Source organism: Halictus rubicundus, chromosome 4, assembly GCF_050948215.1.
Source record: "Halictus rubicundus isolate RS-2024b chromosome 4, iyHalRubi1_principal, whole genome shotgun sequence".
Classification (NCBI taxonomy): Eukaryota; Metazoa; Arthropoda; class Insecta; order Hymenoptera; family Halictidae; genus Halictus; species Halictus rubicundus.
The window spans coordinates 4,290,202-4,312,323 of NC_135152.1; the positions used below are offsets into that span (position 1 = coordinate 4,290,202).

Sequence of the window (22,122 nt, forward strand, 5' to 3'; positions counted from 1 at the left end):
TTTAGAAGACACCCTTTCTCGATTTCCCTGAATAAGTGTCTAACGGGAGAATTCCTCGGACACGATTATCATACAAATTCGATGGAACATAAAACTAAAGTTGAATCTGATAAGAGATACTACATTAAGGACTAATGCATTCCAACTTGTCATGAGAATTCGGGAGATAAGGCTACTTCAAATGGAATGCTTGTTCCGTTATGTGATTAGGTTAGAAAGTAGGACAAATTTGTGAAATGTTGTAAAAACATGAGAAGAACGTTCTATTCGATCCTGTAAAATTATGATTTAGCCCTTAATCGTTTCCTTGTGCAAATTTGGCACATTCTCATTCATGAATTTCACACGTTTGAATTGACACGAATTGAAGAAAACTGTGTTTCCAATTTAGCAATTTATCGCTGACCAAATTGAAAAAATTGTGTTCCCAATTTAAAAATTTATTGCTGTCCCATTTGTAAACAGTTTTCACTTCGAATCCATATAGCTTGCCAGTCGCTAATAATTTCTAAAAATCGAGACGTAGCTAGGAGTGGCACGTTCCATTCTTCTGTAGTCGAACGATTAGGTGTCCTCCGGATCTGAAGATTGACTCACCGTAGAAAAATCTCCGAAAGAGTGTCAACGGCTGGAACCGGGTCAGAGAAGAAGTTTGTCTGGCCCGATTTCGGTGTATTAGGTAACGTTCTGGAAGAGCACGTGGTTGCTGGCGTGGTACAGCATGTTGTCGGAGAAGCGAGTGGCCGGAAGATGTTAACGGGACCGGTCGAATAGGATTAGCACAACGGCACACCGTTGTCACTCCTTCTTCTCACTTTCATCTCACGATTTCCGGTTCGGTCGAACGGTATTGGTTTCACGGTGTGTCCTCGATCGTCTCTCCCTCTCTAGGTCTGGGTGTCCCAACACATTTTCTAGGTCCTCTTCGAACGAGACGCACGCGTCGTGCCAAGAAAGCTCGGCTCACCGTCAAGAAAGTGGACGGACACCTCTTTCTCCGCCGCTCTGTGCGAGCCTAATCTTTGGAAGCCTAATATTTGGAACCAATTTTCGCATAGAATCGACTAGACTGCGAATTTCTATGCGTTTAGGGAAAAAGTTAGCAAAACGGTAAAAGATCTCAGATTACTGTTACGTTCGTTTTGAATCTGAGAAAAATATTAATGGACGAAATGCATTTTTATCTAACTCCTGCATACCACAATCCATCAGAAGCATCCGCCATACAAGGATGAAGGATTGTTATTTTTAAACTGCAGATCTTTATGTAAAATGAAATGCGATAAGAATCGACTCGGATTCCAAGAGCTACGTATGAATTATGATATCTAGCATTTATTAATCTGTACCATGCCTGGACTAATGGACGGTGTAAATTGATCCTATTATTTCGAATCGGAAGACTGACCGGCGAACCATTGAACGTCGCGGCAGGATCGACTCTGATAAAAGGATCTGGCTTATCGATCCTCGCGGACATCCTCGGCAAGACTCATTGCAATATGAATTACCGTGGCCGAGCAAATGGAAACGGACCTCCGCTTTCTACGCGCGCGGACGTTAGATCGTCGCGAACGAACATCAGCGTTTCTTTGCGAGAGGCTCGTGCGTCTCGTTCCGTTTCCAATTCAATTTCTCTCATTCCCCTTCCCTACCTCATCCCTCCCCAATCCCCTCTCACAAAGTAGACTTCAACGTTCATTTCTTTTTTCGAGACTACACCCGTGAAACCCGCATATTTTGTTACCGCGGTTTTTTCGTGAAATTCCTAACAAACGCTGCCGGACAAAATCGTTCTTCCTCAGCCTAGATTTTTTGAAAGACTTCCTCGTTCCGTGCTTTCCTTATTTTGTAGCCGGTTGAACTGGGATTGTACTGTTCTTTTAAACGATTTTAATGGCCCAGTGGGTTATCTGTGGTACGAGAATGCATTTATTTACGTTTAGCCTGCGTTCCACTTATTTAAACGGTTAGGTTACAGTCGAATGGAGAGTGTCGCCCGGGAAGTGTTGGGATTTTAATTGTGTGTCGTTATTCTTCGGTTGGTGGACTTTTCGGCGGTTGTTAGTAGGCTAATAAAATCTCATGTTCAGCCATAGAATGTAGTCGTATACGTGGATTTTATCGTGAAACCTTCGCCTTGGTAAAGATACGAGCTGAGAACCTGTGGATAGAAAGAAATGGGAGCCTTCGGCAATTTTTATTAACGTTACAAACGAAGGGATTGTTATGAAAAAAAATATAACAACGTTCTCCGATCTTCGTTTAAACAGACAAAAATGTTTCTCCAGCCAAAATTGAGGAGCCATCTAATCGATAAAACATATCACTCAAACCCGTCATCAAACATCGACTTCTTAAATCGTTTCGCCATCTCTCACTTTTCTTCAATTCTTCTAAACGCAGACAGTGAGGATATCGCTATGAAAAAAAATGCAACAATGTACTCCAATCTTCGTCTAATCAGACAAAAATATTTTCTTACCAAGGCCTGAGAGATTAACCAGTAAAAAAAAAAGAAATAGACAAGTTACGAGCCGATTCCATAGAAATTGCACAACCCTCGCAAGGATTGGATCATTGCAATGAAGAAAAACGATTCTGAATTGTCTAGACCTGGTCCGATGGTTCTGAAGAGACAAAAGGACATTTCTAATTTATTGGAGCTGGTGGGTTCCGGTTCGACCGCGGACGTGTTAAGAAAGATCATGGAGATCGAGGCAGCAGGATCGCTGGCGGCTCGGCGCAGCTCGATCGGAAGGATAAATCGGAAAGTAAAAAAGGCGAGAGGATGGGGCGGGACCACGCTAGGAATGGGAATGGTGGAGAAGCCTATGGGGGGGAGGGAACCGGATCAGCGGGGAAGAGCACGGGAATATGGACCGGCGGAGTAAAACGTGCGAGCTACACCACAGAGACGCGTTTAACCGGACCGTTGACCCACTTACCCACTAAACTCGGAGCCAGCCGGGTTTCAGAGGGAGCCGGTCGTGCATCATCCTCGTCAACGGGCATCATCATCATCATCGCGAGGCCCGTGTCTTGCTGCCATTACCTCTCCCATCGGCCGCCCGTGACGGTCGCCCAACGACGAGACAAGACGAGACGAGACGAAGGATCCACCTTTCTCTCTTTTCAAGTTTTCTCTGTTTCTTCCCGCGTCATGATCGCCTCGGGACATTAGAGTCTTCTTCTTCCTCGTGTTTCATGACCTCTTCGACGACCATGATGCCTCGAACTTTCTCTGTGACGAGTACCGTTCGACCGTGACCGCGTGATTCTGAATTCTGATAGTGTGCGTAAAACCGCGTTTAGACAGAATTTAGGGGATGATTCTTCGGAGCGATTACCCATCGGAGATTATTTCATCATTTTTGACAGCCCGTGGCCCATGGGACCGTTATGACAAAAATCAGGAAATCGAACACAGAACAGTAAGAACATTTAAAGAATTTTGAAATACTAAAATACTGTTGTTCTTATTTTTCATTCGAATCCACTAACAATGTGTAAATAAGCGAGCGCATGGGGGTAGTCGAAAAAGGATTATATTGGTAAACGGAGATGGATCGTGTCGATAGCATAATCGACCGTCGAACGAACGGGACTGTTCATTACACAGAGTGATGCAGTTATGATCGACAGAAACAGATTCGTGTCAGCACATGCAGGGTTTCTAATGCCGTCATGGATGGCGGCTGACATAACCGAGGGAGTGGATCTTCTAATTTGAAACCTGTTAATTGTACAGGACTGTCGACGCACACGAAACAACGATCAGGAACACACTGGTATTATATCGACGATGACACTAATCAGTTCTCCACTGGAATCTCTCTTTAATTCGAAGCAGTTAAACTATTACCACTTCATAATCAGTGTATATCCTTTGGCTACATTTTTTCTAACTGAAACACGCTATTCACGGATTCCTTCCTATCGAGAATTATGCTCCGGAACTGGTAATTGGTAGCATTCTCGTTCGCAGAAATTGAATTTCGTTACGAAGACAGTAACATAGAGATAACATCCAACCCTTTAGGGACGAGGACTTTTTCTCAGAACAACTACAAATATTAACCATTTCTTCCAACCTAGAATATTTCCCTTCTATATATATATTTTTTTCATGTTATACATACGAAAATGGTGCAATTTACTCGTACAATACTGAAATGTTTAGTACTTTATTAAATACAAACAAATTTAATAATGTGAAAAATATTTTCAATAATGATACAGCAATTTTTAGTGGCGCCTTACAGTCGCCATTCGAGCGCTAAGGGTTAAAAATAATTCTCTTAGTGCACTGGATTCTTCTCATATTTCTAGTGCTTGGCAGTAACAAAATCCGCAGTCATGTTGAAAGACATTTTATCTCGTACAACATTTCTTTAAAAAATGTCCCTTAAAAAAAATCGTCCCATAATAATGTTCAAACAACGTCAATTATCTCACGACGATTAAATACATTTTGTGCAATAATGGGTATTTTAAAACAGTAAAACGGTTAAAATGATTTAAGAATGCAAATCTATTATCTTCCGCTTTTTAAAATGATTAAAGTGAAAATGGAATGTCTATCTATCTCCAGTTTCTTCCCATTGACGCAATCACATTTTATTTTGCATAAATATCTGCAGTCTAGTTATAAATATTCTAAATTCAACGTTAAAAGACTCAATTTGATCTGATGAAACATTTCTTTCATGTCAAATATCAAATATGCAAAAAAATGGCTAAAGACTCTCAGTGAGGGACCAAAAATAACAGTTATTCTAAAATTTTCTACGATAAAAATCGTTCATAAAAGGTTGATTATTATTCAAATGTAAGATAATCTACATACAATATAAAGAAAAAAATTCGAAATACAAAATGATTAAAAAGTATAGATTTTTATACTTTTTGGTTACAAATAACAGTTATTAGTGTCCAAAAAATTGGATCCTTCTCGACAACTGTTATCGATGACAGAAAAACTACTCTGGAATCCGCAGGTTCAGAGGAGTGCAAGGCATCATTTTCCCGGTCCGCGATCGCCTAAGTGATTCGCGTTGGTCGCGTCTCGGGTAATCAGCGGCGGCGAGGTGTTAATTAGCGGCACGGCGTCGGGGGAGCCGTCGATTTCGCTCGCGCGCCGAAAGAGGTCGTAAATCCGATGACGGGGAAACCGTGAAAGAGGAAACGCCGATGCAACGACATTGAGCAACCTTCCCGGGGCAGCTGCGTATGACTGTTACTCTAGTTTCCGCGAGCAAGTGTTGCGGTGTTACGCAAAAACCGATTCGGCTCTGGCCTTAGAACGCGCGTACGCCCAATCGCCGGGGCCGGTTCTGGTCTACATAGTTCTGCCGCGAAGCCAACCGGCGTGTCTAACGAGATTCCAGATTGCGCTTTCATCCGCGATCCATTATTCCGCGCGATCCCGCGGATAAACTCCCGTTCGAATCGTGGACACCTCTGTATGCGCCGTGAATCCAAATCGGCGCGATCCGCCATTCTAACTTTTGCAAATTCCTGCTCTCTTCTGTCTTATCACCATAATGAACTTTTCGGCTCACTTTTTAATTTATCAGTCGATTATCCTCCACCATGTGCTCCTATTTCCAATGTACGTACAGTGACTCCAACTAATATTGGCACACTCTTAAAAGTCGCATAACATTGTCAATATTGGAGTATACTACTTGAATTTTTTGGAGAAGTTGGAACAATTGGTTCGCTTACATAACGTGAAAAAAATGTTTGATTAAAATTACAATTGGTCGAAATTGCAGAGAAAGTACTAACAGTTGCAGTTTGCAACTTTTTGTATGCGGGCTTCTATTAACAATTTAAAAAGTACGTTGTGTACATCTGTATGAATTATACATATTCTGAGAATTTCATCAAAATCGGTCAACGTTGCAATGAGCTACAGATGTTTCAAAATGATCACATAAGGGCGAAATTCCCTGAGAAGACCAAAATGTTTGTAGCTCAATCTAATGTTGACTCCAATATTGACAATGTTATGCGATTTTTAAGAGTGTGCCAATATTAATTGGAGTTACTGTAGGACTTTGTTCCGGTACCACAAGAGAACAATAAAAGGATTAACCTGGCCACGACAGGTAACTTCAAAATTATGTTTTAAAGAACTGACAAATAAAACAGTGAGTGTCAATTATATTGTCACCAGAATGGTCCGCTGTCCGAGGGTTAAGAATACTAAAGCCTTATGATAACTCCAGTAAAAAATTACACAAATATGACTGGAATTAATGTTCGGAAACCCAATATTATTCAGAATAGAACAATTTCTTTAAAGTGGAACCAAACGATTATACAAAATCACTTATAAAGTGATCGATCAAGAATTGTATAAGCTTATAAAAATAATATAAAAGTATCAATGCGTTTGATGCACACGCAATTTGATGTGACGAATGAGTGCCATTCTTGGACCGAAAGTGATAGATCGGATCGACAGTGGCGAACAATGAGTCAGCGACGCGAGGAACGTCGTTGACGACGAAAAATTGTTAGTTTATTAGGTATTTCGCTATCGATAAACGAGATTCCTGCACCGCGATTGTTGCAATTCGTATTACACAGAGCTACCGCGCCAGTGTTCGACGCTTTAAATGTCAGCCGCGCGCATACTTCATTAATAACACTACACAGCCGGTGTCTGTTTGACAGAGGAGCCGTGGCGTGGCAGCGAGTGGCCACTGAAACGCATCGTAAATATTCGTAAACCGGTTGTTAGGTGCCGATTGACGGTCCCGCGACGAAAGGAACGCCTGAAAAACCGATCTGCTGCCGGTAAAATCATTTTAGAGGATCGACGAATTTCCTAATTGTATCTTGCATTTCGTTCGATAACGATCGGACAAGATCCTTAAACTGCTGTGTCCGTTTAAGAGTCTCAACAATCTACAGACTATTAATCAGTAGTCAAATATCGTAATCGGTTGCAAATTGCAGGCGAGAAGCAATATATCAAATCTGAGTAACATCATTTGTCAATTTCGTTTCATTGAATTACGTCGGCGGATCCTTTTGGGAACTGTGAGAAGCTTGTGAGCTTAGACAGCTGACGAGTGGATTAGCAAAATTATTTTAGCAAATTATTTTATAATAGTAAAAGAGAATTTTGACGTTTGATTTGTTAGTGTTGGATTGGATTACGAGAAAAATATTGACAAGTGTTTAGTAAACAGCTGGCCTATGGACACCAGGATTTGTGACCGGTTAATAAAAATAGTAAAACACAGTAAGAGTCAAGCTTACAAGGTTGATAAGGTTCTTCTAAAACTTCAACTAGTTGAGAGCATAGAAAGGCTTAGTATTTTGAATAGCAAAGAATTAGCCTATGGACACTAGGGTTAGTCTAATAAATAAAAAACATTAGTAAAATGCAGATTGTTCCTTCGTCAGTGTAATCAGCAGCAAAAATGCATCTACATGAATTAGATGACCGTTCTATCAAAATGAATCACACGACTAGATGAAATTACTTCTTGGCTCAGCTTCTGTCTCCTAAAAAGTTGATTGTTGAGCATAACAGTTTTAGAAGGTAAAGCTGCAGCTGAGAGGAACATTTATGAATCGCCCAGCGGCTCGCCGGTAGCTGATTTACGATCTCGCTTGCAAGCAGATATTGCAGAAGGTCGCATCCCGTCCGGCCAGGACAAGTGAAAACGACGCTGTGCAATGATAATCCCGAGGATGACGTATCCGACGAACTTCCTGACCTGTCATGCGACGCGATCGTCGATCAACTTCGTTCTCTTTGTGCGCACGCGATCCCGAGGACGTGCCTAGAAACGCCGAACAACGAATCTGCCTGATTCGAATTCGACTATGACAACTGCCTAAGCATTCGGTGCAGCTAGACTTTCATACGAATAAAAACTGAATTAGCCTAACACGTTGAGAACAAAGACCCTTAGAGTCTACTTATAAAATACGCGATTGTTCCATGAATGCATAACAGTCCTCACTATAATGACTAGGATTGACGAGCCAGCTGGAGGTCAGCAACAGTTTCCACATGATAAATCAATCCGGTTCGAACGGATCGACTTTGGATCGAGTCGATCAATACTTCCGCGAGATCAACAAGATTCCAACGACGCTCTCTCTCTCTTCCTCCCTCCCTCTCTCCCTCTATCATCTTTTAGATCCGAGAGATCCAAGATCTCGCACGTCTGACGTTAATCACCCGCTCACATTTTCGAGTTTTTTCTTTCGATCGCTATGAACGGGGAGGACGCTTTTCACTGAAACCAGGTTTCCGGTTCAGTGAAACGGTCTTCTCGATCCTGATTTTCCTCGCTTCTGTCCGCCTTTTTAATGAAAGTAACAGCTTATTACACATGGGGACCATCAATGGCGCTCTCCTGTCACCAGAACTTGCATGTTGTTAATGAATAATAGCTACAAATCTGACAGGGAAAACATCTCAAAATCCTTAACATTTGTTCTCCTAATTCCCCTAGAACTGTGGCCCTTTGGCGCTCCTAATTCCCCTAGAATTGTGGCTCTTTGTACTCCCAATTTCTTGAGAATTGTGAACCTTTATATTCCCAATTCCCTAGAATTGTGACGCTTTCTACTACTAATTCCCCTAGAGTTGGTACCCTTTTGTACTTCTCATTCTCCTACAATTGTGACTCTCTGTACTCCCAATTCCTTAAGAATTGAGACCCTTGAAGTATCCTAAAATCACGGCCCTTGAAGTTCCCTAGAACTGTGACTCTGTGTACTCCTAATTCCCCTAGAATTGTGGCTCTTTGTACTCCCAATTTCTTGAGAATTGTGAACCTTTATATTCCCAATTCCCTAGAATTGTGACGCTTTGTACTACTAATTCCCCTAGAGTTGGTACCCTTTTGTACTTCTTATTCTCCTACAATTGTGACTCTCTGTACTCCCAATTCGTTAAGAATTGAGACCCTTGAAGTATCCTATAATCACGGCCCTTGAAGTTCCCTCGAACTGTGACTCTGTGTGCTCCTACTTCCCCTAGAATCGTGGCCCTTTTGTGATCCTAACTCCCCTAGAATTGTGGCTCTTTGTACTCCCAATTTCTTGAGAATTGTGAACCTCTATATTCCCAATTCCCTAGAATTGTGACGATTTGTACTACTAATTCCCCTAGAGTTGGTACCCTTTTGTACTCCTTATTCTCCTACAATGGTGACTCTCTGTACTCCCAATTCCTTAAGAATTGAGACCCTTGAAGTATCCTAAAATCACGGCCCTTGAAGTTCCCTAGAACTGTGACTCTGTGTGCTCCTACTTCCCCCAGAATCGTGGCCCTTTTGTGATCCTAATTCCCCCAGAATTGTGGCTCGTAGTGCCTAATTCCCCTAAAATTCTTCCCATAGCAATTCTAAATACCCGGTCACTGACTCCTAGCAGCATCTTCACGAATGTAACACAGTTTATTGCACGCGTCCGACCATCAATGCCACCGCAGAATGCACCTCGGAAATCATTGCTCGGTTGGTCTGGCCGCGTCACTAATGAATACAACCAGTAAATCTGACAGGGGAAACAAATTTATCGGGGATTTATTGAGATAACCTGTGCACACATCGTATCCCTGGTCCCCGTGTACTTTTGTTGCTCAACCCGTTCAAGAAAAAACGACTGAATTATGCTGGCGCGGTATGTGGTAATATAAACGTTGCCGCGGGGTTATGCAAACGAGAACGCGGAGAATAGAAAAAAGCCTCGCCCGGCGAGCCGCGATTTTTCTACTGAAATTTCGCGTCTCGAAACAATTTTTTCATTGCCACTTTTCGATTGCAACATTTCGGACAGCCTCTCAGCCATCTATCTGGATCACTATTTGGGCAACGCTATCGACGCAATTTCGTCGATTTCGGGCTCGAAAACTGGAAACGCCAGTTACGAAAGCGTGTCGACCTCGGGCATCGTCGAAACCGGGGTTCGACGATGACATCGAGGACCCTATACACATTTCGAGAGTTCGTTTGTAGTCCTAAGTGGGTCACGACGACCGAGAGAATTAACAGCTGACCGTACAACTTTGCACACCCCCTGTCCAAAACGATTAGGTCATTCTTTTGGTTTCTAAAAGACGGTATTCGCTCTACTGTGCGTGGATTATGCTACTTCTTAAAATGTTTTCTATAGCCTTATAAATTTCTGCTGCTTCTGAAATTATTGTATTTGTTGATTTTATCTCTCACAGTCTTGGAAGTGTCCCATAGTCTTGTGCTGCTTCTTAAAATGTTGTATTAGCACACGTACAATTTTGCTAGTTGACGTATGGACCACAGGATTTTTGGAACTGTTTTCTTACATTTCGCTATGTTTGTTCGCAGGAATGACGTCGGCAGCAGCAGAGTTGGTCGTCGAAAGGGACCCAGAGCCCATCATCGAGATGACAGACATGAATAGAACACTGATGGGCGTGGGTGCTCAGGGTTTAGTGCGAATGGCCCTGGACCAATACACGCAGATCCTCACAACGATTTCTGACCCTCGTGTTGGAGACTGGCCCTTGATGGACTCACCCATACCAACTATTCTCATCGTGCTTCTCTATTTGTACGGTGTGACGATATTTGGGCCCCGAGTGATGGCCAATAGGAAGCCCTTTAAATTGAGAGGTACCTTGCTCGCTTACAATGCGTTCCAGGTGGTCTTCTCTTTGGGGATGCTGTACGAGGTAAGAAAATCATCTATTGATTTGTCGATTTTGAGGGTATCTTGCGGTGCCTGGGTCCATTTGAGGTCAGACTTTGAGTCTAGAGGATGTAGAATTATTTTTTTCAATTATCTCCTGGTCAAATTGTCCCCCAGTACTTCAGTGCAGAACTTGACCCAGTTCTGCAACAATTTCACATTTCTAACAACTAATACAGGTTGTGCAATTTGCCTAATTAAAAAAAGCCTAATTAAAAAGATCAAGGTTTTACGCGATGCTACGTGTAGAAGAAAGGTTAACGAATCGAAAAAAATTCATGGAGATCCATGCAGATCTATGGGTCGTATCAAACGGCGAATCGGATGATCACAGTCTTAATGAGAATGCACGGACTGGATTCTTTTAATTGCTACTCCATACGGTTTCCAGTATCGAGAAGCAGTTACGGACATCTGTCTATGTTTCTGGTTGAAAGTAGCTCGCTCTTTCTTCTCGTGAAGAAGCATCCGGATCGAGTTTTAGCGACGTGGGATCTGGCTAATGATTCGCTCGGATCAATTACGGAATTATCGACGGTAACGTAGGCAAAGAAAAACAAAAAGAGAGAGGAAGGAGGTTTCACGAGACCTAATCGCGTTCATGATGACGCAAAGAGGAACGGCGCGAGCTACGCTATGTCGAGACCCAGTCAACTCGGAATCCAAGCTCTCTCGAGGCAATCTTGATGTGCCATGCCGGAGGGGCTCTCTCTAAATCGCAGAGCAATTATTTATATTTAGCAATTCGGCTATTTCGAGAACTAATTAACATTTTTTCGGCAATTCAAGGATCGTTGCAGAATCTCACCATTCGTCGCAAGAATCCATGTATTCATAATCCGTGCAATCTCCCTTTGCAGTATTGTGGCCCTTTGTACTCCTAACTGACCTAGAATTCTGACCCTTTGTACACTCCTGATTACCCTAGAGAATTGTGACCCTTTTGTATGCCCTTTTCACTCATAAATTTCCTAGGGAATCTTGGCCCTACGGAATGTGCTGTGAAACTGTAAAAACCTTACACCTTCCCAAAGAATTTTTCCCCACATGTAATTCCTTGTATCCCCAATGACCTTACGAAAGCGATCTTCAAGAACTCGTACATCCCTTTCCAGATATCGCCAATATAACTTGACCACTTCAAAGATGTCCCTCGTAAACCTTGTAGTAATTTCGGAGAACTAATTTTTTGGCTGAAATCAGCGGTCACCCATCCTAGTCAATACCTCTGCGACCAACGTTACTTAACCTGGAATACCGGATAGGCGATCACCTTCAGAATGTACCCATCAACTGCTTTCCCTACTATAAAATTAACTTTTGGTACACCTACGACAAAGCTACCTTTCTAAATTCCTGTAAACTATTTTCTTTGTTCTTTTAATTTTTCTTAACTTCAATCCTCGGTCTATTTGCCTGCAGGTTTTTTCTCAAATTATTTAAAAAATGCACGAGTATCTAAGTCAATTCAATTTATATCATTATCAATTCTACCACTGTCACTCTTTTTATAATTGGAGTTCGTCCCTCACAATTTTCCCATAAAGTTTCGAGTAAATTTGTAATATTTTTAAGCATGCTCCAGTGAATTTTTAGTTTTTGCAACGGAACCATAAATAGTAATTTCCCACAACTCCTCATCATCACTCATCAATCCGCAATAAAAATCACTTTCACACACGTTTAACACGCCCATTGATAAACGTAAATGAATTCAATTTTCCCAGGCTAAGTACGACAAGAAATATCTTTCCCATCGGTTTGTAAATAATCGGGTAGCGAACAGACTTTATGGTAGTGCCACACTGACTCCCAATAGGAACAAGTTGTCGATCAGCATCGCGTGGTTTACAGTGACAGTTCAAAGAGACATAACAGACATCATTCGTACAGCTTGGAACACGACATATTGTCCCGTCGATGGCGGCAATTAGAGCCTCGGGAAGAGTTATAGTGACGATCAGGCGTAGCACGATCGAGTTACTAGCTCGCGTGTGTTCTCGGCGTACAGTATACATAGTTTCCTTCTTCCACTGAAATCGCTAGACCGTAAAACTTTGTGTTTTATAATCAAACGAAGGTTTCATAAACGAGTTTAAAATTTCAAATGAAAATTAAAATATTAAAAATTAAAATGGCTTTCAACCTAGTAAAATGATTAAAAGAAGGGAAACATTCTTAAATGGCTCCTATTTTTATTTTGCATAAAGATCCGCATTCTACTAATTAGCTATCGTTACGTTAGTTCGGATTGGGTTCGTATAGCAGTTTCGAGAACTTGATGATCACCGACAATCGATACTGGCCGAGAAATCTCTGAATCCAATGACTCTGGCTGTCAAGACACGGATTCAATGGACCGTGGCGAGTCTATTACGAGCTGGCGCCGGTTTATGCTACCCAACACTCGTTTTCCCAGCGACGTATTTCTTAATTGAACGTTGGAACATTGTCACCAAAAGTGGCAGTGAAATCTTGTCCTTTCGAATGAATCTAAACGCTAATCGAGTTGCCAATGAAGCATTTTAACACAATACTTGCCGGCAATTATTTCACAATATTTAACAAATCTACGGCTCGCTAAGAATTTCATAATGAATTTTTGAATGACAGTAGCAGTTTCAATTGCGAACTAACGAATCGCGCCAAGTACATAATATGATCGAGTAATTTCTCTTGGGATCATTAGTTAAAAAAAAAGAAAACAAATTTCGAAGCTTCTTTTTGATATGGTACAGTGCGTCAGAAGTTATTCACTTGAAATTGTCTGTTACTCGAACCGATGATTGTTAAGCAAATCCGCGGAATTCCTTTTCGCAATGGCAGCGTTAAGAAATTGAGAGAGGTGTTCGATAATGTAGATTGACCGAGGAAAATTGAAAATGATTCGTTACGTTTGCACAATGGCCGACCCCAATGGAGTAGCTCGTTAATCGGGCTCGCGTTAACTCGAAAGTCCAAGTTGACATGTGTGTCAATGTCTAACGAAAGTAACGAAACTCCAGGAAGCTGGAATGCGATGCAATTTTACGGTGTCCTCTAATGATCTAATTGCTATACTGCGGATTTTTATGCAAAATAAAAGTGACTGCCTCGGCTGCGAGATATGGAGACGAAATAGAACGACATTTCTTCCCTTAATAATTTGAACAGATGAGAAATAATGTATTACTAAATTTTCTACAATTTTAGATCGATTAGTCGAAACTTCGAGTGGCTTTGGTCGATCAAAAGTGGCTGCAGTTAAACGAAGATGGAAATCTGCATGAATCCACAATAAAATAGAAATCGTATACAAAAATAAGGATTGCCTAGTTTACAGTATTCTACCATGTTCCATTTATAAACAGAACATGTTTATCGCGGAGACCAATTTCACTTCGAACTATTCAGAAGGCGAAGCTTTCATATTTTATTCCGTAAAATTCAACTATCTCTCGGCTTATTTACATCTATATAGCTAAACGTGACCCAGAATATTTTATTTCCGCAAGGCGCAGTTGCGAATCGAAACTGGACCGTGAATTTTATGCAATTTATGACAAAGGTGAATGAGAGCCATTTAAAGCGGTGAACAAAACAAGACAATTTCAAAATATCAAAATCGTTAGAGAAAGAATGACATTTCCATTTGCCTCGTACGGTGTGCAATTTATGCAAACAACTTGTATTTAGCATAAAGATCAGCAGTCTGGTAATGACAGTTTGGAGACGTGTTTTATTTGACTTTCGGAGATAGTGGGATACCGGGGGGGATTGCATCAAGGTGCAGCGAACGCTGTTAGGAGTAAATGTCAGCGTTATCGGGAATTATCCACGACGGTAGTCATTGCCATAATGGCAGAAGCCGGCTAGTCGAATCGAAACGACGCGTTTCGCAAGCGGGTTCAAGCGGGTCCAGTCGAAAGTGAGCCAAGTCCGCACTAGCCAGATGAATACTGGTTCAAGGTGGCCACTCAAACCATCGAATGATAAACATAGGATCTTTGGTAACGGTTTGGAACAGTTCGGAAAGTCGGTCGTTCACCGTGTACATTGGTCCAGCGGTTTCTCTTTTCTTCTGGATACGACGGACGACCTTGAAACTGGAAATTCGCCTGGTACACAAACGATTTCCAACGTACCGGTTACACGTTGCAATTGAATTTTACATTTCGATTTCGACGGAACCGAGTCGAGAAAATAGCAATTCGTTCCTAAATTTGAGATTTTTTAGAATATTCCTGATTTCGTGGAAGACTTGTGAAATTTTGGTGGACAGATTGCAGTTTTAATTCAATTTAAAGATATTTGCCAGGAAGACAGAAACGGCAATCGCGCATAAACGCGTTAGAAACACGCGTAACTTTTGAACCAGTGAATTCCTCACCTTAAACCTTCCATTTTTGGCATTTTCTCGTCGAGGCGTACGGGATTATATAGTAAAAAGTTAAAAATTTCTGGGTTGCCAAGGTGAAGTTCAGATTAATATTTTGTTGGATTTTCTGAGGGTTGCAACATTTCCATCTACGTACATCAACGTCGCTTAAATTGCAAATCTATTGCAGTTTCGATTTCATCAACTGAAACATAAATTTCTGGATTCTGTTGGACTTTCTAGGGTTAGCAACATTTCAATCAGCATATCAACGTCGCTGAAATAGCAAAACTATTACAATCTGCAATACCGTCTCGATCGAAACAGTGGAAAGGTCAGTTGCACGCGCGACGCCCGGCGGAGGGCGCATCGAGCGACTTGCAATCGGTTCGCGGAAAAGTCGAAAACAGGATGGTTTCGCCTTTAACGATCCGCGAGTGTACAAATCGATTGTGCAAACCGCGGCTCGAAAGCCTCGCTTCTTTCGCGCTCTCCTCTTTCCGCAATAGCAAGCATCTTGGAAAGTTTCGCCGCGGTTTTCGCACCCCCTGTTGCTCGTGTCCGATGCAACACTGTGCGCAACAACACCGGTGGCTCAACGATTCTACAAAATTTCGAATTGTTTCGTGCGAACGACTCCGACGGAAAACCACGCGCTTTTAGCTCCGACGGACTTTCGCAACCATGCTTTCGTACGTGCGCGCATTTTTCACGGAACCTACGCGTTTCCCCATCGAGCCCAACTCTTTTTACGAGGCGAGTTTCAGGAGGATGCAATGTTTGTTTGCTCGATAATTGGCCCGACATTCGGTGAAGGGATCCCGACGCGTAACTATAGTACGGTCTATCTGGCGCAACCTATCGAGTCCTCGAAAGAAAATCATTCGAGGGGCCATTTTACCGCGATATTGCGATTTGAATATTTATCTTGAAATGTTATCACATTGGTTCATAACACCGTTTAACTCTCGTGTGTACATAATTAACAGTATTGCAATTCTCACAGATTTTTGTGCGTTTAGAAAAGCATATTTTCGACTTTTGAGAATTTTTTCTGCTCTCACCTTGAACACTATAGGGACTATTCTTACATAGATTCTATAGACTGTCCCGAATAGAACAGTATATTTTTTTGTAATTTTTAAAATTATGTTTAAGAAATTTTTAAAGAGAGCAAGACTTAGTGCACCATTTTTCTCAAATATTTTTTGATTTATTGTTTGATGAAAATCGATGTAGATAATTTTATAGTAAATTTCACCGTGGAGGAAATTCTGTTTGATTCAAAAAAGGAAATGAAGGTGATGAAGGTGATGGTTTCCAAAATTTACAAGAGGCAAGAGAAATGTGAATTTTCAGGAGATATTTCCACCCCCAAGGAGATCGTCTCTATATCGGAAGCTTTCAGTTCCTAATGAGTCCGATCCAGTAATTGCAGCACTAACTTCTGTCCGTAACAGTTAGCATAATGTAGCAGGTAGCTCTCGCAATTTGCGCGTATTCGCTAAACGCGTGGCTGAGTTTGTAAATGAATTATTATCGGATGGTTACTCAAATATTACTTAAGTAGGAGTACGTCAAAAGTGAGAATACATTCTTAACAAACAACTCTAGAAAACTTGCACATCGAAAGGCTCTATTTTGACCCAGAATTTCGGTGACATCATTTACGTACTCGGTTCCTGATGATTCATTTCAATGGAAGGTTTATTAATCCTCCATCGGTACGTTTGTCTATCAAATTTTCTTCGCTCAAAACAATCAAGGTAGCAATAAAAATTATTGGACAATATTCTAGAAGCATAGAAGAGCATTCTAGGATTTTTTTGTGATTTTTCAAAACACAATAGAAAATAACTTAAGCGTAGATGACCCATTACACGGATTACGGTAGAAATAAAATTGCGCATGTATGTACGTATGTGATCAATTTTCAAAATCTTCAACCTTTTCGTGTCCAGAACTGGGAAATTACAAAAGTGATCTCACAGGGTCCGGTGTGAATATTTTTGATCATTCACCCGAGGTTTCAACCCTCGATCGTTTCTCAGCTATCGATTCAGGACAAATTGCCACGAAGATCAGTACACGTGATCGTCTATCGTCATAGAAAGTTGCAAACTGAGGATCGGAAGAAGTTAAAGTAGGAAATGTTCGAGGAAAGTGTGGTATCCGGATTAGGAGGACGAAATTTCCTGAACAGGTACCGTTTCGACACCTTTCACCCGATGTTCGCCTTCAATATAGTTGCTGTTTCACCACGCAGTGTGTTATTACTTCAGCACACGATACAGATCTCCATAATAATTAAATGCTCAGCCTCGCATAGTCACTGTTGCGGGCCTTGACTGGCAACCATGTTTCGTTTACAGTTTTGTCTTCTTGTTTCTGTGATTACTTGCCACTGTAATGCGATCTGATGCTTTGTGTTGTGCTGGTTACTCACTGCCAAGTGTGTTAGCTTTAAGAGATACTCTTAGGTACTTTCCATGTAAATAGTAAAACAAATTGTGTAAAAATATTACTGTCTTTTGAAGTATATTTCAAATAAAATATTTCAAACGATAGAGAGCTGATGGGAAAATTGAAAATAAATTCGTAGTGCAAAGGGTAGCTCGATAAAAATTTTTTTTTTCTTTTTCTTTCCTCCCAGTGTTATTGACTGCAGTCTTTCTGTATCACACATTAATGTACACTTTAGTCTGCAATGTACACTATAGTCTGTAATGTATTTCATACGTTGTAATAAATCAGATAGGAGATTTCCTGATAAAAAAAATGATTAGATTGCGCACTTTGTGCACGTATGGCCAAAAACCAGTTGGTGCAGTTTAAAACAGTCCAAAGGCACGTCGGTGTATTGTTTTCAATTTATTAAGGCTATTAAAGAAAAAAGAAATTTTAATGTGTCCTCTCAAAAGTGAACTGCATTGACGACGAACTTGTTTTCAGCATCTGATGTCCGGCTGGCTGCTCGATTACAGCTACAAGTGTCAACCGGTGGACTACTCGCATAACCCGTCGGCTCTGCGAATGGCGAACCTCTGCTGGTGGTACTTCATTAGCAAATTCACGGAATTCGCCGACACGGTAAGTACAACTGGAGGCGATAAGCCGGCGTCTAACCGAGCGAGCCGATCGAGATTGCGAAAGCCGCGTTGGAAAAGTTTTTCGGCCCCGATTTTCCGAGTTTCATCGACCAGACCTCCGACCAACGATGCAGAAACGACGCGATTTCGACAATGGGCACCACCTCGTTCTGCCGAGAAGCTGTTTCACTTTTACCTTGTCCGCGTTTACTGCACAATCGCTTCTCGCTTACCGATCCAAATGGTTTCCAAATGGTGCTCTCGAGCAACCAATTTCTATGCTCCCTTTGGCCACGGAGCTGGGGAACACCGGCTTTTTGCAGCTCGGCGAGCCGACATTCGAAACGGTCGATCCGCGAAATTCGCTAATCAATTTACGCTCTGTTCGTTTTATTTCGCAGAACTGCACTGTTCGGGACATTTTCGTGTTTATGTCGCTGCGCCACGCGACAACAAATTGAGTCGAAATTAACGTTCTTTCCCGAGATCTCTTACGATCTAAACAATTTCTCAAAATGCACGAACTATCGGTGTTCAATTAATTTATATGTTTCGGAAAGGAAAATTACAATTGTCTGCTTTTGGACCAAATTGGTCCGAACGGTGTATGAGAATCAATTTCGTGCCAGCTTCAATTTTTTTCAAATCTCCTTTGATAAACTCGAAATTTCGTTTCTTTCACGTCATCAAGATTGTGCAATGATTTTTTACCAAATTGCATCGCCATTTCTTCAAAGACAGTTTGATATTCGTGAAAAAAGAAAGGAAATGTGTTAAAAAAATTGAGAAACGAACAGTCGTGTTTGAGCTCTACGATTATCTTTGGTATTCAAATTGCAGATATTCTTTATCCTGCGCAAGAAAGACAGTCAGGTGACCTTCTTGCACTTGTACCATCACTCCCTGACACCCTTGGAGACGTGGATCTGCGTGAAGTTCATCGCCGGAGGCCATGGAACCCTCGGAAACCTAATTAACAACGCTGTCCACGTGATAATGTACCTGTACTACATGGTGTCCGCGATGGGACCCGAGTACCAAAAATATTTGTGGTGGAAGAAGCACTTGACCACTGTGCAGCTGGTAGGTTCATTGCCAATAAACATTTATAATAAATTCTATCATTTTTTCTTTCGCAGCTGCAACCCGAACCATTTGCCTTATAATTAGGACCTTCGTGCAAAATCATTAGAATAAATATCTAACCGAATCATTAAATACTCTCATTGAGAAATTAATATAAACCTCCTGGCAGGAGATGATTAACAACAAAACAAATTGCGAGTCTGACTAAAAAAAAATCATTTTAGGACAAAGAGTTACAAATACATTGTTGGCTGTACACTCGGGAGAAACAAAGTGCAAATTCTTCGGTTAGGAAATGAGCTGACACGATATGTCGACCCACGTTCAACGCATTGACTGCAAAATTCGAGAAGTCGAAGAACCAGCTCGGAGTATTGCCAAATAATTTGCACGGGCGTTCAGGTTCTGCTTCTAGCCGGCGGCCATCTTGTCGGGGCAAGAAATAGCTCGGAAACGAAAAACGAGCAACAGCTTTCATCGGCCACGAGGGAACGGCTTCGATTTTTCTTGCCACTCCACGCGATCCCGGATTTTTTCAGGCTTCTTTACAACATTTCTATGGCGGAACTAACGAACCACGCGATCGCTATCCATTTATTACGGGCGTAGATCCTATCGCTTAACGAGGGTAACTCGTTGATCGCAATTAGGCGATCATCTGTGTATCAGGTTAACTGTGTGAAGATTCTATCGGGGAAAGATTGATCGTTTCTGAAGCGTTCTTCAGTCATGCTCCGATGAAAATTTGTTGTCTTGTGGGAGGATCAAGAAATCCTGAAAAAGTGATCTCTTTAAAATAAGGGATTTTTTTTATGCAGATGTTGCAGAACAAATTTTCGATTCAACTATTTCAGTAGGAAATGAAAATAGGAGTGTTGTCTTGTTGTCGTACAAATAAATTTTAAACTAACAATTCGAATAGGAAGGTAAAGTAGAGATGACATTCTCTTCTTGAAATGAGAAGCGACGGATTTTTTACTGCAGGTGTTGCAGTAGAAAGTGAGGAATAAAAAGAGTTGTTGCACCAGGCGGAATAAATTGTAATCTAAATTATTCGGATAGGAAAATGAAGAGAGAGATTTAGTGAATTTGCAAATGTGAATAGATAAACGTGAAAAACAATTTTCCGAGTCTCTCGTTGAGTCCAGATTCGATCAGACGAAATCATTTTCCGATGGCCCAAGGCTGATCGTCGATGTCCGGACGCCCCTAAGGCATGACTCTCCTCCATACGCTTCGGCAAGAAGTGAAAACGAACTAATTTCAATCGTCCTACTGAGGATTGCATAAAAATTGCACAAATCCAGGGTTATTCGAGAGAAACTTCGCAGGATACATGCCACATTTTCGCTATCGTTTACGAGCGTTCGTTATCGATGCATTAAATGAATTTTATTTACGCAAAAAGGAAACTGTAATCATTTTTACCGTGTGCAGTTTATCGCCAGATGGCAGTAACGTACGTCATCGAAGCTAGATGAACTTTTCCAGGTGTGAGACAGGTATAGTTGCATATTTCAGGCGCTCCGGCGCAGTTTTCGAAGATGTCGGTATCACGGATAAGCTGATCTTTTGAATTGTTTGTTTAGAAATAATTGAATTAGTTGGATTAGTTGGGAATCGCTTTGTGCGTCAAAATATGAGAAATTTGCAGTTTTTATGATGGGATTTCTAAAAAAAAAATCCCTCGAGAAAGTATTTACGGAAACGGATAAAAGAGATGTAGGACGACGGAGAAAATAAAATCAGTAGATCACCGTGCATGGTGCAACATTCTCTTCCATCGGTCTCTACATTCACTCAAGAAAAAGCAATCCGAATCGAAATCCATAAATTTTTAAAAATCTATGATTCAATTCCATTCCATCCACATTCAAAAACATTCCTCTTGTATGCTCACATTTAGAAAAAAGAAGGGATAAGAAAATCTGAATCAGGATTCTCGAACAATAAAACTGAATTATCAATATTAAAAATCTCTTCATTTATCGTAGTACGAACCCTGAAAAGATGTAAATAAATAATAACAATGGCAAGGAAGGAATAAAAGGAAAATACGTAGGAATTTTAACCAGAACATAAAACATTGTCTGGGAAATTAAATAGTGGAAAAACAGTAGGAAGAATAATTCAGGAAAAGGCTAAAGAAAAATATTGGCTGGAAGATAAAATAATAGGAAATGTCTAGTAAATGAAATGGTAAAAACGAATAGAAAAAATGAATAGAAAAGGGCTCGACGAAAACGTTGACTAGAAGATGAACCAATGGGAAAACAGTTGACTAGAAAATCCAAGAAAATAATCGAAGAAAAATGAAGTGAAAAACAGTATTAAAAGAATAGAAGAGAGAAATTGAAACAAATGGAAGAAGACAATAGTAATAAATGGGAGAAGACACTGGACGAAGAAATTAATCAAAGAAAATGGAAGAAAACAGTAGGCAAAAATACGATAGAAAAGAAAAATTGGAACAAATTATGGAAAATTATGGGAAAAAATATAAAAGAACAGTAGAAAACAAAATGGAATAAAATAACAAAAAAAAAAGGGTAGATTAAACCAGAAGCTAGGGCAACAGAAAAAATGCGCGCTAGAACAGAGGAAAAAGGCTTGGGGAAAAAAACTAAAAAAGAAAGTTGCAGATCGCAATGGTGGCACATTCATCGCGAAAAATCGCAGGAGGCTTGGAAAAACGTGGCGCACGTCAGCAAGGGACGCGCGCGCGGAGGGGAAAAGAAAGGCTTGGTCCGCTAACGCAGATAAATTTTAATCACCGAAACCAGATCTGGCCAGTGGATTCGTTCGCGTATGTAGCTACACGTGACTAAAGATCGCCGTGTGGCAACAAGTAAAGTACACCGAGAGGCACACACCGTCAAC

The 22,122-nt window shown here is 41.1% G+C and overlaps 2 protein-coding genes across 2 annotated transcripts in view; one reads left to right on the forward strand and one right to left on the reverse strand.

The window, feature by feature from the left end:
• Positions 1-22,122, reverse strand: part of Sit (stuck in traffic) — an 87,673-nt gene that overhangs the window by 61,705 nt on the left and 3,846 nt on the right. The window lies entirely within an intron of this gene.
• LOC143353232 (very long chain fatty acid elongase AAEL008004) overlaps positions 1-22,122 on the forward strand; it is a 36,879-nt gene that overhangs the window by 9,978 nt on the left and 4,779 nt on the right. The window contains exons 2-4 of the mRNA XM_076786395.1: positions 10,347-10,693; positions 18,020-18,157; positions 18,997-19,239. Of these exons, the coding sequence (XP_076642510.1) occupies positions 10,349-10,693; positions 18,020-18,157; positions 18,997-19,239 (726 nt within the window). The 5' untranslated portion in view covers positions 10,347-10,348. The remainder of the gene's footprint in view (positions 1-10,346; positions 10,694-18,019; positions 18,158-18,996; positions 19,240-22,122) is intronic.